The following is a 16,865-nucleotide window of genomic DNA, read 5'->3' as shown; positions in this document are numbered from 1 at the left end:
CAGACCAGAATACGCAGAATGTGCGGAGCACACAAGACCAGCTTTTTTCTGTTTAGAAGCAGCTAGAAGACTGCATAGAATACATCACATGCAGACCTCTACAATTCTGAAATAGCAGGAGCCTAATTCTTGTATTACCTGCTGGGAGTAGTCTATCAAACTATGTGTGAGTTCAGAACCATTATGTTAGCAGACAAATGCTGCATACTTATCAATGAAATGTACCATTATCAAACCCTAGCAGCACAAACAATCTGCTTGTTCTAGAAAAGAGTCTCAGCGAGTAGTGGAAATATAACCACAATTATTTCAGTGATATACAGGTAAAAAGGGGCTTGTCTGCATTTCAATATGTGATACACTGGAGGAGATTTATCAAACTGGTGTAAAGTAGAACTGGCTTAGTTGCCCATAGCAACCAATCAGATTCCATCTATTATTTTCCAAAGGATTTGTTAAAAATGAAAGGTGGAATCTGATTGGTTGCTATTATGGGCAACTGAGCCAATTCTACTTTGCCCCAGTATGTAATACTTGTGTTGCGGAGCGCACCATGTGTAAAATATGGTTTAGATATTGCCGTTGTTGTAGAAAAGACCTATAGGCAAATTAATGGGGCTTTATTTTAATGTTTTCAATTTGTCTAATCACATAAAATGATCTCAGTGTAAGGTCCTCAGGTGGATGGGGACAAACTGAGGAACACTGGAACAGCTTTACTAAAAGTGATTTTGCAATACAGCAACAAACTACTTGTGAAACTGGTATATTTATAGTCAATAGGGACACTGTCTCATTAAGAAACTAAGCTGATAGCAGGGAGGGTGTGATTACAGTCTCTGTGGAATTGGTTTAACTTTATACAGTCTCTCAGGGGCCGCATTGTTCCTGCTAGTGGGCGAGGGACCCTACTGGTATCTGGATCTCTATCTCTCCAAGGCGGGACCATTCTCTTTGCTGCAGTGTAGAATCTGGCTGGGCACTTCTGAGACCTTGCTTGTCTGCACATGTGCTCCTCACATCCATAACTCCCTTGTACTGGTTTGTGTTGCACTCGTCCTTCAGTGCCACACAATGATCTGCCTGCTGTAGCCTCTCTGTACCTGGTTGGGCTGCACTGCTTTACTTGGGTGGCTACATCACCCCACCCCAGAGCTCTGGTAATGGACCTTGCTTTGGATCTCCTGCAGTCCAATCCTCTCCTTCCCCAGGCACTGGCTGAACTGCTCTTCCTATGTAGCAGACTGTGTCTTCCCCTGTTATCTCTAGCTGGGAACTGGCTCCCTCTGCTGGACTGGAATGATGACAAAAATTCTCTATGTCCCAGCACTGCAACAGCTCCTCCTGCCACTACATCAGAAAACATATAAAAATGTATCTTGTTTGTTGGATGTAATCAAAACCTATTATACGAGTCTTCAAATTTCCTGTCATTGAGAATTTTCAGGGTCTAGAGCCAGAAATAATTAATGAAACAATGCTCAGTTAGAATAGCCAATCAATTCCTCTTTAGCTACGCAGGGAGCCAGGGCAACGCGGGTGCCAGGGAGCAGGTAAGTATAATGTATACGAGGGGCCTGGGCATCGGGGGGATATTTTAGACTTTGTCTCACTTCAACAAATGGCATTTATCATGTAGACCAAGGTAATACAAGGCAATTACTAATGTAATGTTATTATCTATATTGCCTCCTTTGCTGGCTTCATTCATTTTTCCATCACATTATATACTGCTCATATCCAGGGATGTATTGTAAGGGTATTTTTTAAGTACTGATTGGTTCTGTCCCTTTAATTCTGTTCCCTTTTATTTTTACCAGTCTGTGTAATGATGTGTCTTGTAATGTAGTACCCATCCCCCATTGTGCTGATAAGACCACATTCCTGATCTTAGTGACATGCCTGGAGGAAGGGTTTAAAGTTTATAATCTGTAATAAACATTCATTCAGGGCACTCAAATGAAGACTTCTTTTTTAGTTAGGATGTGAATATTAATTTGCTCTATTTCTCTATAAAACGCTGGTCTTAATAAATTACCCCCTAAATTCCTAATTTGGATTATTGTCACGGACGGTGTACAGGAAACAAGGCAAAGCAACATGTATAAATGACTCGCTGGATCCAAAAGCTAAGGAACCAAGGGAGACCCCTGCAGAAGACCTGGCACTTTCCCTGGCTGCTCAGCCTATGCAAAGATCCTAATGGTGGAGGTTTGCATATCCACGAACCTTGACTATAAAGCCCTGAGCACCCTACAATAGTGAGGGGACACGACCACCGGCTCCCTACACAAGATACGGAGGGAGTCAGGGTCACCTGGGATCCAGCAAACAGAAAATAACAGATAAAGGTACAACACTTAGCTTTGTAGCAAACAGGAGAACAAAGTCAGCATGCACACACACTCCAGGAAGAAGTATAAGCCGCCCAGAAATGCATTCTGGGGAGGAATTTAAAGGGAAGCAATTAGTCCAACACATGACAGCTGAGAGAGGCTAACGAGAGGAGGAACTGAATACCACAACACAGAAACTCAAGGAGGAGGTTCTGAAAGGCCTCTGTCAGAGCTTCTCAGCTGTCTGGTTGTGACAATTATTTGGATCTAGATTTTAAATAAATAGAGGCATATACTGGTGGATAGTTTTAGTTCTTAGTGCTGAAAGGGCCCTGCGACCATCAACTATTGAGACCAATATATGTGCGCGCATACTAACACACCACATCCTGGATTAATATTTTAATTTGGTGTTTTATTGATTGGACATTGCCAAATATACTATTTAGAATCAGTGCCATATTTGAAACATCTGTTCCTCTTTATCTGAAATACAAGTCATTTAAAGTGAGGGAAGTGGGTGGGGCATTTTATTTTTTTCTTTTAAAAATGTCTTCCTTTAAATCATAAAGTGGAGAGTCATGCTTTGCATTCAGATACTTTTTATAGCAGCCTCGGCAGCCAGCATTAGTAAAAGATGAATCTGGCAAAATAATGCTTGCCTGTCAGCAGAAAGAGGCAGGATTGTAGGTTTAAGCTAGTAATTATCTAAAGCCTACATCCACTTGAAGGCTTTAAAGGACCAAACATAAATTAAATTTCTGCATTATTTGAATACATCTGCCTGATGGTTAGTGTTGTTAATATTGGGTAGCTATTAGATTTTAACACATAATTGCTGCACTGTCTTAACCACCAAGCCCACCAAATTAGGTGCGACTGACCAGCCATGTAATGTCTGTGAGTGTGTCCCAGCTTCCCTCCAATGCTAGATGTTGAGGGCAAGAAGAATCTGGCCATTGGATTTCAACATGTCAGATCCTTTTGAGATAAGCCACTGTCTGAAGTGTCTGATCACATTTCCTCTCCTCTCTATACTGAGACCACATGCACAGCTGGTGAAGCCAACTATGCATGTGTATGGAGAGGGGTCAGGAGTAGGGATGAGCGAACCCGAACTGTATAGTTCGGGTTCGTACCGAATTTTGGGGTGTCCGTGACACGGACCCGAACCCGGAAATTTTCGTAAAAGTCCGGGTTCGGGTTCGGGTTCGGTGTTCGTCGCTTTCTTGGCGCTTTTTGAAAGGCTGGAAAGCAGCCAATCAACAAGCGTCATACTACTTGCCCCAAGAGGCCGTCACAGCCATGCCTACTATTGGCATGGCTGTGATTGGCCAGAGCATCTTGTGACCCAGCCTCTATTTAAGCTGGAGTCACATAGCGCCGCCCGTCACTCTGCTCTGATCAGGATAGGGAGAGGTTGCAGCCGCGACGTTAGGGCGAGATTAGGCAGTGATTAACTCCTCCAAAAGACTTCCTTCAGAGATCGATCTGCAGCTGTGGATGATTGAACTGCTGCTATTGAATTGCTCACTGTTTTTAGGCTGCCCAGAGCGTTTTTCAGTCACTTTTTTCTGGGGTGATCGGCGGCCATTTTGTGTCTTGTGGTGTGCCAGCACAAGCTGCCACCAAGTGCATTTAACCCTCAATGGTGTGGTTGTTTTTTGGCTAAATCCTACATCAGGGTCAAGCTGTCACACCAAGTGCATTTAACCAGCAATAGTGTGGTTATTTTTTGGCCATATACTACATCAGGGGCAAGCTGAGCCTGTCACCAAGTGCATTTAACCCTCAATGGTGTGGTTGCTTTTTGGCTAAATCCTACATCAGGGTCAAGCTGTCACACCAAGTGCATTTAACCAGCTATAGTGTGGTTATTTTTTGGCCATATACTACATCAGGGGCAAGCTGAGCCTGTCACCAAGTGCATTTAACCCTCAATGGTGTGGTTGTTTTTTGGCTAAATCCTACATCAGGGTCAAGCTGTCACACCAAGTGCATTTAACCAGCAATAGTCTGGTTATTTTTTGGCCATATACTACATCAGGGGCAAGCTGTCACCAAGTGCATTTAACCCTCAATAGTGTGGTTGGTCAAGCTGTCACACCAAGTGCATTTAACCAGCAATAGTGTGGTTATTTTTTGGCCATATCCCAGTCTAATTCTGTCAGTAAACCTATACCTGTCACCCAGCGCCTAAATACTAGGCCTCAAATTTATATCCAGCTAAATCTGTCGTTACTGCTGTACTGCTGTGGCTGGTCAAGTTATTTAGTGTCCGTCAAAGCACATTTTTTGTTCTGGGTTGAAATACAATTCCCAATTTAGCAATTTCCTAAATTAGTGGTTTCTGCTGTATCAGAGCTATTTTAAATCTATCCCTAAAAGGGTATATAAGATTCAAGGTGCACATAGGGTCATTCTGAAAACCTTCACACACACACGCTACTGTGCATTTCCAAGTCTAATTCTGTCAGTAAACCTATACCTGTCACCCAGCGCCTAAATACTAGGCCTCAAATTTATATCCAGCTAAATCTGTCGTTACTGCTGTACTGCTATGGCTGGTCAAGTTATTTAGTGTCCGTCAAAGCACGTTTTTTGTTCTCGGTTGAAATACAATTCCCAATTTAGCAATTTCCTAAATTAGTGGTTTCTGCTGTATCAGAGCTATTTTAAATCTATCCCTAAAAAGGTATATAAGATTCAAGGTGCACATAGGGTCATTCTGAATAACTTCACACACACACGCTACTGTGCATTTCCAAGTCTAATTCTGTCAGTAAACGTATACCTGTCACCCAGTGCCTAAATAATAGGCCTCAAATTTATATCCAGCTAAATCTGTGGTTACTGCTGTGACTGTATTAGTGTAATACGGTACCTAAATAGATAGCCAGATAGTGTTAGGTGTCTGTAAAAAAAAGGCCTGAATTTGAATTCAATACATTGGGCCAAATAATATTTTTCTTATTGTGGTGAACGGTAACAATGAGGAAAACATCTAGTAAGGGACGCGGACGCGGACACGGTCGTGGTGGTGTTAGTGGACCCTTTGGTGCTGGGAGAGGACGTGGCCGTTCTGCCACAGCCACACGTCTTAGTGTACCAACTACCTCAGGTCCTAGTAGCCGCCATAATTTACAGCGATATTTGGTGGGGCCCAATGCCGTTCTAAGGAGGGTAAGGCCGGAGCAGGTACAGGCATTAGTCAATTGGGTGGCCGACAGTGGATCCAGCACGTTCACATTATCTTCCACCCAGTCTTCTGCAGAAAGCGCACAGATGGCGCCTAAAAACCAAGCCCATCAGTCTGTCACATCACCCCCATGCATACCAGGGAAACTGTCTGAGCCGCAAGTTATGCAGCAGTCTCCTATGCTGTTTGAAGACTCTGCTGGCAGGGTTTCCCAAGGGCATCCACCTAGCCCTTCCCCAGCGGTGGAAGACATAGAATGCACTGACGCACAACCACTTATGTTTCCTGATGATGAGGACATGGGAATACCACCTCAGCATGTCTCTGATGATGACGAAACACAGGTGCCAACTGCTGCGTCTTTCTGCAGTGTGCAGACTGAACAGGAGGTCAGGGATCAAGACTGGGTGGAAGACGATGCAGGGGACGATGAGGTCCTAGACCCCACATGGAATGAAGGTCGTGCCACTGACTTTCACAGTTCGGAGGAAGGGGCAGTGGTGAGACCGAGCCAACAGCGTAGCAAAAGAGGGAGCAGTGGGCAAAAGCAGAACACCCGCCGCCAAGAGACTCCGCCTGCTACTCACCGCCGCCATCTGGGACCGAGCACCCCAAAGGCAGCTTCAAGGAGTTCCCTGGCATGGCACTTCTTCAAACAATGTGCTGACGACAAGACCCGAGTGGTTTTCACGCTGTGCCATCAGAGCCTGAAGCGAGGCATTAACGTTCTGAATCTTAGCACAACCTGCATGACCAGGCACCTGCATGCAAAGCATGAACTGCAGTGGAGTAAACACCTTAAAAACAAGGAAGTCACTCAGGCTCCCCCTGCTACCTCTTCTGCTGCTGCCGCCTCAGCCTCTTCTGCTGCTGCCGCCTCGGCCTCTTCTGCTGCTGCCGCCTCGGCCTCTTCCTCCGCCTCTGGAGGAACGTTGGCACCTGCCACCCAGCAAACACCACCACCTCCGTCACCAAGCATCTCAACCATGTCACACAGCAGCGTTCAGCTCTCCATCTCACAAACATTTGAGAGAAAGCATAAATTCCCACCTAGCCACCCTCGATCCCTGGCCGAGAATGCCAGCATTTCTAAACTACTGGCCTATGAAATGCTGTCATTTAGGCTGGTGGACACAGACAGCTTCAAACAGCTCATGTCGCTTGCTGTCCCACAGTATATTGTTCCTAGCCGGCACTACTTCTCCAAGAGAGCCGTGCCTTCCCTGCACAACCAAGTATCCGATAAAATCAAGTGTGCACTGCGCAACGCCATCTGTGGCAAGGTCCACCTAACCACAGATACGTGGACCAGTAAGCATGGCCAGGGACGCTATATATCCCTAACTGCACACTGGGTAAATGTAGTGGCAGCTGGGCCCCAGGCGGAGAGCTGTTTGGCGCACGTCCTTCTGCCGCCAAGGATCGCAGGGCAAGATTCTTTGCCTCCTGTTGCCACCTCCTCCTACTCAGCTTCCTCCTCCTCTTCTTCCACCTGCTCATCCAGTCAGCCACACACCTTCACCACCAACTTCAGCACAGCCAGGGGTAAACGTCAGCAGGCCATTCTGAAACTTATATGTTTGGGGGACAGGCCCCACACCGCACAGGAGTTGTGGCGGGGTATAGAACAACAGACCGACGAGTGGTTTCTGCCGGTGAGCCTCAAGCCCGGCCTGGTGGTGTGCGATAATGGGCGAAATCTCGTTGCAGCTCTGGGACTAGCCGGTTTGACGCACATCCCTTGCTTGGCACATGTGCTGAATTTGGTGGTGCAGAAGTTCATTCACAACTACCCCGCCAAGTCAGAGCTGCTGCATAAAGTGCGGGCCGTCTGTTCGCGCTTCCGGCATTCACATCCTGCCGCTGCTCGCCTGTCTGCGCTACAGCGTAACTTCCGCCTTCCCGCTCACTGCCTCATATGTGACGTGCCCACCAGGTGGAACTCCACCTTGCACATGCTGGACAGACTGTGCGAGCAGCAGCAGGCCATAGTGGAGTTTCAGCTGCAGCACGCACAGGTCAGTTGCACTACGGAACAGCATCACTTCACCACCAATGACTGGGCCTCCATGCGAGACCTGTGTGCCCTGTTGCGCTGTTTCGAGTACTCCACCAACATGGCCAGTGGCGATGACGCCGTTATCAGCATTACAATACCACTTCTATGAGAAAACACTTAGGGCAATGATGGAAGAGGAGGTGGCCCAGGAGGAGGAGGAGGAGGAGGAAGAGGGGTCATTTTTAGCACTTTCAGGCCAGTCTCTTCGAAGTGACTCAGAGGGAGGTTTTTTGCAACAGCAGAGGCCAGGCACAAATGTGGCCAGCCAGGGCCCACTACTGGAGGACGAGGAGGACGAGGATGAGGAGGAGGTGGAGGAGGATGAGGATGAAGCATGGTCACAGCGGGGTGGCACCCAACGCAGCTCGGGCCCATCACTGGTGCGTGGCTGGGGGGAAAGGCAGGACGATGACGATACGCCTCCCACAGAGGACAGCTTGTCCTTACCCCTGGGCAGCCTGGCACACATGAGCGACTACATGCTGCAGTGCCTGCGCAACGACAGCAGAGTTGCCCACATTTTAACGTGTGCGGACTACTGGGTTGCCACCCTGCTGGATCCACACTACAAAGATAATGTGCCCACCTTACTTCCTGCACTGGAGCGTGATAGGAAGATGCGCGAGTACAAGCGCACGTTGGTAGACGCGCTACTGAGAGCATTCCCAAATGTCACAGGGGAACAAGTGGAAGCCCAAGGCTAAGGCAGAGGAGGAGCAAGAGGTCGCCAATGCAGCTGTGTCACGGCCAGCTCCTCTGAGGGCAGGGTTAGCATGGCAGAGATGTGGAAAAGTTTTGTCAACACGCCACAGCTAACTGCACCACCACCTGATACGCAACGTGTTAGCAGGAGGCAACATTACACTAACATGGTGGAACAGTACGTGTGCACACCCCTCCACGTACTGACTGATGGTTCGGCCCCATTCAACTTCTGGGTCTCTAAATTGTCCACGTGGCCAGAGCTAGCCTTTTATGCCTTGGAGGTGCTGGCCTGCCCGGCGGCCAGCGTTTTGTCTGAACGTGTATTCAGCACGGCAGGGGGCGTCATTACAGACAAACGCAGCCGCCTGTCTACAGCCAATGTGGACAAGCTGACGTTCATAAAAATGAACCAGGCATGGATCCCACAGGACCTGTCCATCCCTTGTGCAGATTAGACATTAACTACCTCCCCTTAACCATATATTATTGTACTCCAGGGCACTTCCTCATTCAATCCTATTTTTATTTTCATTTTACCATTATATTGCGAGGCTACCCAAAGTTGAATGAACCTCTCCTCTGTCTGGTTGCCGGGGCCTAAATATATGCCAATGGACTGTTGGTGGCTGACGTGAAGCCTGATTCTCTGCTATGACATGCAGACTAATTCTCTGCTGACATGAAGACAGATTCTCTGTTACGGGACCTCTCTCCTCTGCCTGGGTGCTGGGCCTAAATATATGCCAATGGACTGTTCCAATTTTGGGTGACGTGAAGCCTGATTCTCTGCTATGACATGCAGACTGATTCTCTGCTGGCATGAAGCCAGATTCTCTGTTACGGGGCCTCTCTCCTCTGCCTGGGTGCTGGGCCTAAATATATGCCAATGGACTGTTGCAGTGGTGGCTGACGTGAAGCCTGATTCTCTGCTATGACATGCAGACTGATTCTCTGCTGACATGAAGCCAGATTCTCTGTTACGGGACCTCTCTCCTCTGGCTGGGTGCCTGGGCCTAAATATATGACAATGGACTGTTGCAGTGGTGGCTGACGTGAAGCCTGATTCTCTGCTATGACATGCATACTGATTCTCTGCTGACATGAAGCCAGATTCTCTGTTACGGGACCTTTCTCCTCTGCCTGGGTGCTGGGCTTAAATATATGACAATGGACTGTTACAGCGGTGGCTGACGTGAAGCCTGATTCTCTGCTATGACATGCAGACTGATTCTCTGCTGACATGAAGCCAGATTCTCTGTTACGGGACCTCTCTCCTCTGCCTGTGTGCTGGGCCTAAATATATGACAATGGACTGTTACAGTGGTGGCTGACGTGAAGCCTGATTCTCTGCTATGACATGCAGACTGATTCTCTGCTGACATGAAGCCATTTTCTCTTACGGGACCTTTCTCCTCTGCCTGGGTGCTGGGCCTAAATATATGACAATGGACTGTTGCAGTGGTGGCTGACGTGAAGCCTGATTCTCTGCTATGGGACCTCTCTCCAATTGATATTGGTTAATTTATATTTATTTTATTTTTATTCATTTCCCTATCCACATTTGTTTGCAGTTGTTTGCAGGGGATTTACCTACACGTTGCTTCCTTTTGCAGCCTTCTAGCTCTTTCCTGGGCTGTTTTACAGCCTTTTTAGTGCCGAAAAGTTTGGGTCCCCATTGACTTCAATGGGGTTCGGGACGAAGTTCGGATCGGGTTCGGATCCCGAACCCGAACATTTCCGGGAAGTTCGGCCGAACTTCTCGAACCCGAACATCCAGGTGTCCGCTCAACTCTAGTCAGGAGGAATTGCTGATGGCTGAATAAGCGCTTGGCTGACAGTTATCATAAGCGTATGGTTGGCTTTAAAGGGAACCTGTCATCAACTTTATGCTGCCCATACTAACGGCAGAATAAAGTAGACACAGGTGAGTTGATTTCAGTGGTCTGTCATTTATAAGTTACAAGTAAGTGGTTGCCGAGAACCAACATCCCAATCATTGCAGACTGGGCCTGGAAAAGACTTAAAGCTACCTGAGAAGAGTCATGGTTATTCATAAATTCCTGCCCTCCCTACCCACCTGCTGATGATTGACAGGCTTCTACCTAGTTTTCTCCCTTTCTCTCCAGGAGAGAACTGCCAATCAGCAGAAGATGGGTGAGAGTGCATGAGATTAGAAATAACCATGACTCTTCTCAGGTAGATTTGACTCTTTTCCAGGCCTGGGCTGCAATGATTATGATGCTGGTTCTCAGCAACCACTGACTTTTAGCTCATGAGTGACACACCACTGAAATCAGCATTTTTATCACTAAATTATGCTGCCCTCAGTGAGGTCAGCATAAAGTTGATGACAGGTTCCCTTTAAAGAGGACAGCTAATATTTCAGTACCATGGACAGGTACAGCAATTTTACTCTATAAGGACAAGGAATTTATACCGCAAGCTACATGTAGACATTTCAAAGCATTATCTGAATTATCCCAGATCTCCTAAGATCAACCTAAGATGCATCATTTTGTGTAAATTATTTCTTAAATTCAGAAAAGTATGAATAGTTATTACAATGCGAAATGTCATAACAATAAAACAAGTGTAAGTTAAGATGCATAATATTGTTGTTTTTTTTTTTATCTAAATGGCGCCAACCAATAGTTAGAATAAAGTTAGATAAAAGTTTCCAGTGATGCACCAAATTTATCAACCAGATTAAGCTGCTGGGATACATCATATTAGTCAACTCTACGGGAACGTCCGGGATGCTCTCCTGAAAAGCAGCCCTCTATGAGCTCTAACTGCATGTGGCACTGGTGTCCATACAGTACATGCTTCAAAGGGGTATAACATGTAATAAAAGGGGTGGGATCTTCTGGGAAGAAGTGGGGCATATGGAAAATGGGTGTACCCGTTCAAAAACTTTTGGCAATGTGCTTTGCTTTGCAAGTATGGTATACATTTGGTGCATGTCTGTGAGACTGTCTAGTTTTATGCCATCTACAGGATTAGTAAATAGGTAAATTAATAACTATAAAGGGCATTGTTTGCATTTAATACTAAAGCATGGTGCTGCGTAATATAAAGACATCACAAAATACAGTTGTGTACTATCAAATCTGCTTGTACATGGAGTGATCTCCACCTCATCAGTCATCGGACTATGGTGTATATCTGCCATCCTTGTAGACTAGTGCCATGAACCCTGAATGACATTGCTGTTATCATTCCTGGCACCAAGATAAAGTGACGCTCACCGACAGGTCAGCATCTGCTCATTCATGTTCCATGTAATCTCATGAACGCCCAGAGAGTGAAGAAATCTGCTGTCACCGCTAATGTCGTTTTTTATATTGCACTGGCTTCAGGACCTTATTTAGACCATGGATGTGTCTGTACGTTTTTTTTAACTATTTGTCTGTTGGCCTTTAATAACTCCTATTGATTTTCAGTCTATCGATCTGCAAGAGGCTTCTGAATGCTGATAGTTGCTGCATATATTAATAAACCCCTGAAAATATATTATTGACACAAGGAAGGATCTCCCCTCCTCGGAGTACAGATTGCCAGACTGCACTGTATTGTGATCAATGGAATAAAATGTCCTCCAGCTGCGCTGCTCTATAGGATTTTCCAGCGACACATGCAATTCAATAACAATAAAACCTGGTAGATATCAACTGGGTACGAAGCTATACGGTGGCTTGTTTACTGATCTGCAGCTGTAACCATGGCAACCCTGCCGCATTCCAAGACGGCACCCAGCGCTTACCTCCACGAAGATGAAGCATGGTATAATCGAATAACTGCGATGGGTATTGTTCTCCAAAGCCATCGCCTTTCAGTTGGAAAGGTTTATGATGCCTAAAATGCCTGGAAACAAAGAGAAAAAGAAAGAAAGCTGTAAAGACGTTTACCTGATTGTCTTTGGATCAATTACCATGGCATTTAATAGAGTGAGCAGTATTTTATAGGGTCTTTGTGGAAAAACATCTCAACATAGCACAAATATAGGCAATAAACTTACTAAAATATTCATATTCTACGGTATATAGTCGGATGACGGATGCTGAATATTTCCTCAATATCAAGGGTTGCTTTCAAGATAAATGGACTATGGCAAACAGTTTCTCCATATGTGGGTTGCTCTTCAGTAGATCCTTACTCACAGGTTACCACCTTGTGCACACAGATCCCAAATACAGTGGACATTTTGATGAAGAGTTGCATCGGATTGAATGTCTGGTCATAGGGGAGATTTAGTATTTAAATACGCTACTTTTGCGGCATAAAAAAATGCAAACTGCACGTTTGTCCCTTTTTCAATGACACTTGTGTAAAAATCTTTTGATGTAGAAGAACACTCAAATCTAAGCCTGGGGCTGGTGCATGGAGTGCTGGATGCTGCACCTTATTATGACCAGTCATATGCCTCATCATAAATAGTGATGAGTGGCATAGGCAATATTCATTTTTGAGATATTTCACTAATTGTTCGCATAATATTAGCAATAAATTAGCGAATTCTAGAATTCGTGATCTCCAGTCATTATTTTTGTGATTGCGCAATTCGGCACTAATTATGCACATATTTTTTAAACAATACATGCAACTTTTATCAGGTCTGAGTAGATATTACTGATTGGTGCACTAAGCATTGTTGTGACATCACAGCACTATGTCTGTAGCATGTATGTATGGACAGCAGAGAAACAGTAATTCCTATCACACTACCTAATACCCTGCACTGGAACCTATCAGCTACACTATATCAGGATATAACCTACACTGACTATCTCCCACTAACTATCTGTATTATATATATATATATATAATAATATAAGGGGTAGGCAACTTTCCTATTGGTTGCTAGGGATGTTGCTAAGCTCTGACAAAGACATTACAGCCTTCTCATTGGCCCACAAGCAAGAAGCAGTGAGGGTACTGATGAAAAAAATCTAGAATATTCGCGATTGCCCCTTAATGTATCCTCTGTTGATATGTTATGTTTATCTTTGTATACATGGAAAATGTATCAATAAAAACTATCTGATTAAAAAAAAAAGAATATTTGCGATTATGAATATATAGCACTATATTCTACATCTTTGCGAATTCTCGAAGTGCCGGTATTCGCGATAAACATTTGCGATTAGAATATTTGCAATCAACACTAATCATAAATTAGGCACAGTATCCAGCAGTGCACCTGGTTATCGTAGCCTGACATATGCCACCAGGCCATGATAAATCTGCCCAATAGTCTTCACTAGGAGATCATCTCTTTTGCCTTTATCTATTTATGGATTATGCTCCAAAATACAGCATTTAGTCCCGAGCGAAGAGCGATATATTGCACAATTTGGTTCAGTATTGAGTACTAAATTGTAAACCATCACAAAAAATGTGTAAGAGGTCTCAGTCAGAATTAAAGGGTTTTCCAGAAGTTTAATATTGATGACCTATTGTTAGGATAGGTCATCAATATCAGATATCAATATCCAGGGGCAGACTGGGAACTTAAAGTGGCCCTGGAAAGAAAACCTAAAAGTAGCTCCATGTTGTAGGCAGGTCCAAATTGAAAGAAGACAGGATAACAAAAGTAGACAAGAACAGAATAGTCAGGGCCGGCAATACCGTAGTGCATCACAAAATACTGCCTCAGCAGAACCAAATATCACAGTGCAGCATAAAATGCAACCCCAGCAGAGTCAAAAACTACAGTGCAGTACAAAATACTGCCCCAGCAGAAGCAAATACCACAGTGCAGCACAAAATACTGCCTCCGCTGATCCAAATACTACAGTGCAGTACATAATACTGCCCCAGCAGAAGCAAATACCACAGTGCAGCACAGAATACTGCCTCCGCTGATCCAAATACTACAGTGCAGCATAACTATAGGCAATGTGATTAAAAATAACCATTTCTCACCTGTTAAATCCCCTGCTGTGCCCCCTACAACACTAACTTTTTATGTTCTGCAGGCAGTCTCCTCATTTGGCACATCCCCCTCGAATACCAGGGTAGTCATGGAGGGGCTCAGGAGCACAATTAAGAATGTAGCTAAGGAACAGGTAGAGGAGAGGGAGACACAGCACAGACCAGACACTACAGCTTCTGGGCCCTGACTTGCTGTGTCATGCTGTGAGTCCTCCTCCTCTTCTATGACCCAACAGTTCTAGGCAGCTTAGAAGAAGAGGACTGTGGGGGATGCATTACATACATTGTAAGTAATGCTGTCCTCCACTCTTTTGACTATATTTTGTTCCAGGCTGGGTCCCCTGACATTGTGGGCCCCATAGCAGCCACTATGTCTGCTATAGTGGTAGTTACACCCCTGACCAGGATCCTTCTGAAAGACAAAACACGGTTGCACCCAACTGGGTCTGTGACTGGCTGCAGCAGTCACATGTCAACATGAAGCCACCACTGCAGCCGGGTAAACAGAGCCTGGCCAGGAGAACTGGAGCTGAGGCACGGGATCTGTAAGGGACAAACCCTTTAATACCAGTAGACCGGAAATACAAATGCATAAGTTCAATGTTGATAAATAAGAAAGATACACAAATCCTCTTCAGTGGTCTTTGTTTTAGGGAAATTTCCATTGCAAATCAGATCAGGATTTTATTACATGGAATTTGCACCCGTGTTTTTTTTAATGTTTTTTTTATTTTTTTATCAGTTTTGGACAATAGTCAGAAAATACAATCAAAGAAGAAAACATCCAGCTCTTTTGGTGGATAAATATATTCAATCCTTTATTGGTGTGTATGTACACACATTGACAGGACACAAGAAAAATTGCTTAAATGTTTCGACCCGGTATTAATCATAGTTTATTATGATTAAGACCTCTTTAGGTCAAAACGTGTAAGCGTCTGCGAGACTTATCAAGCGGTTTTCCTGGCTCCAGCAAGGAGGACACAACTTACAGGGTGAGCACACCAAATATGGTTATTTTTGTCTAATAGACTCATCAATGTTAGCTTATTCTGTCTTTATCTTACTTTATTTTGTAGCAGGCTGTATAATTTAATTTAGTAACACTGGAGCCTCAAGTATACTGATCCCAAATTAGCTTTGTAGAGTCGTCATCAGGATTTTAAACAATGTGGAAGACAAATAGTGTAAAAAGAATGAACCATTTTAATAAATAGCTGAAGTCAGCATTTTTTAGTTGACATTGACAAACTATAGACCTCCATGATAGTGGTTTATATTTCACTATAGAAACATAGAAGTTACAGATGGTCATAGAATACACTCCTCTGGCTTTGGCTCACCACTACTGGAAGATAGAGATCATGGTCATTGCTGAGATACCCCCATTTACCAGGAGAACAAAAGGGTAAAGGCATGCATCAGGCAGGTCCTGCGGTGAATAGTACTGAGAAAAACTCCACCTCATTTTGCTAATCGGTGAGGATCTCAACAATTAGTGGCGTCGCTAGAGGGGGGCGAGGGGGGGCAATTGCCCCCCCTATGTTGTCCCTGGCCCCCCCGGGTGCCCCCCCGCTGATTCCCCAGAGTGAATACTAATGAGCGCCTCCATTATGGAAGCGCTCATTAGTACCGAAGGACCAGGAAGTGGTAAACGCTCTGTACTCACCACTTCCTGGTCCTCGGCTGTCGGCTGTGCAGGGCTGCGCACAGCGTAAGGTCGCTCTGTGATCTCACGCTGTGCGCGCCAGTTTAGAGCACAGTCGACTGAGGAGAAAATGGCAGGCGGCGTCCGTCCAGGAGCAGGAGAGGTAAGTGTTTTTATTTTTTATTTTATAAAAAATGTGGCTGCTGGGGGCATTATGGGGGCTAATTGGAGGCATATGGGGGCTAATAGGAGGCATATGAGGGCTAATTGGAGCCATATGGGGCATTTGGAGGCATATTTGGGGGCTAATTGGAGGCATATGGGGGCTAATAGGAGGCATATGGGGGCATTTGGAGGCATATGGGGGCTAATTGGAGGCATATTTGGGGGCTAATTGGAGGCATATTTGGGGGCTAATTGGAGGCATATTTGGGGGCTAATTGGGGGCATATGGGGGCATTTGGAGGCATATGGGGGCTAATTGGAGGCATATTTGGGGGCTAATTGGAGGCATATTTGGGGCTAATTGGAGGCATATTTGGGGCTAATAGGAGGCATATGGGGCTAATAGGAGGCATATGGGGCTGATAGGAGGCATATGGGGGCTAATAGGAGGCATATGGGGGCTAATAGGAGGCATATGGGGGCTAATAGGAGGCATATGGGGGCATTTGGAGGCATATGGGGGCTAATTGGAGGCATATTTGGGGGCTAATTGGAGGCATATGGGGGCATTTGGAGGCATATGGGGGCTAATTGGAGGCATATTTGGGGGCTAATTGGAGGCATATTTGGGGGCTAATTGGAGGCATATTTGGGGCTAATAGGAGGCATATGGGGCTAATAGGAGGCATATGGGGCTAATAGGAGGCATATGGGGCTGATAGGAGGCATATGGGGGCATATGGGGGCTAATAGGAGGCATATGAGGGCTAATAGGAGGCATATGAGGGCTAATAGGAGGCATATGGGGGCTAATTGGAG

The 16,865-nt window shown here is 45.3% G+C and overlaps 1 protein-coding gene across 1 annotated transcript in view; it reads right to left on the bottom strand.

Annotated features, from left to right (window-relative positions):
- The window catches only part of LOC122932060 (phospholipid phosphatase-related protein type 1), a 193,532-nt gene that overhangs the window by 130,373 nt on the left and 46,294 nt on the right, over positions 1-16,865 (bottom strand). The window contains exon 2 of the mRNA XM_044286248.1: positions 12,063-12,163. Within this exon, the coding sequence (XP_044142183.1) occupies positions 12,063-12,125 (63 nt within the window). The 5' untranslated portion in view covers positions 12,126-12,163. The remainder of the gene's footprint in view (positions 1-12,062; positions 12,164-16,865) is intronic.

This window comes from Bufo gargarizans, chromosome 1 (assembly GCF_014858855.1).
Source record: "Bufo gargarizans isolate SCDJY-AF-19 chromosome 1, ASM1485885v1, whole genome shotgun sequence".
In the NCBI taxonomy this organism is placed as follows: domain Eukaryota; kingdom Metazoa; phylum Chordata; class Amphibia; order Anura; family Bufonidae; genus Bufo; species Bufo gargarizans.
Note: the sequence above shows the minus strand (reverse complement) of the source record. Positions and strands in the feature narration are given on the sequence as shown.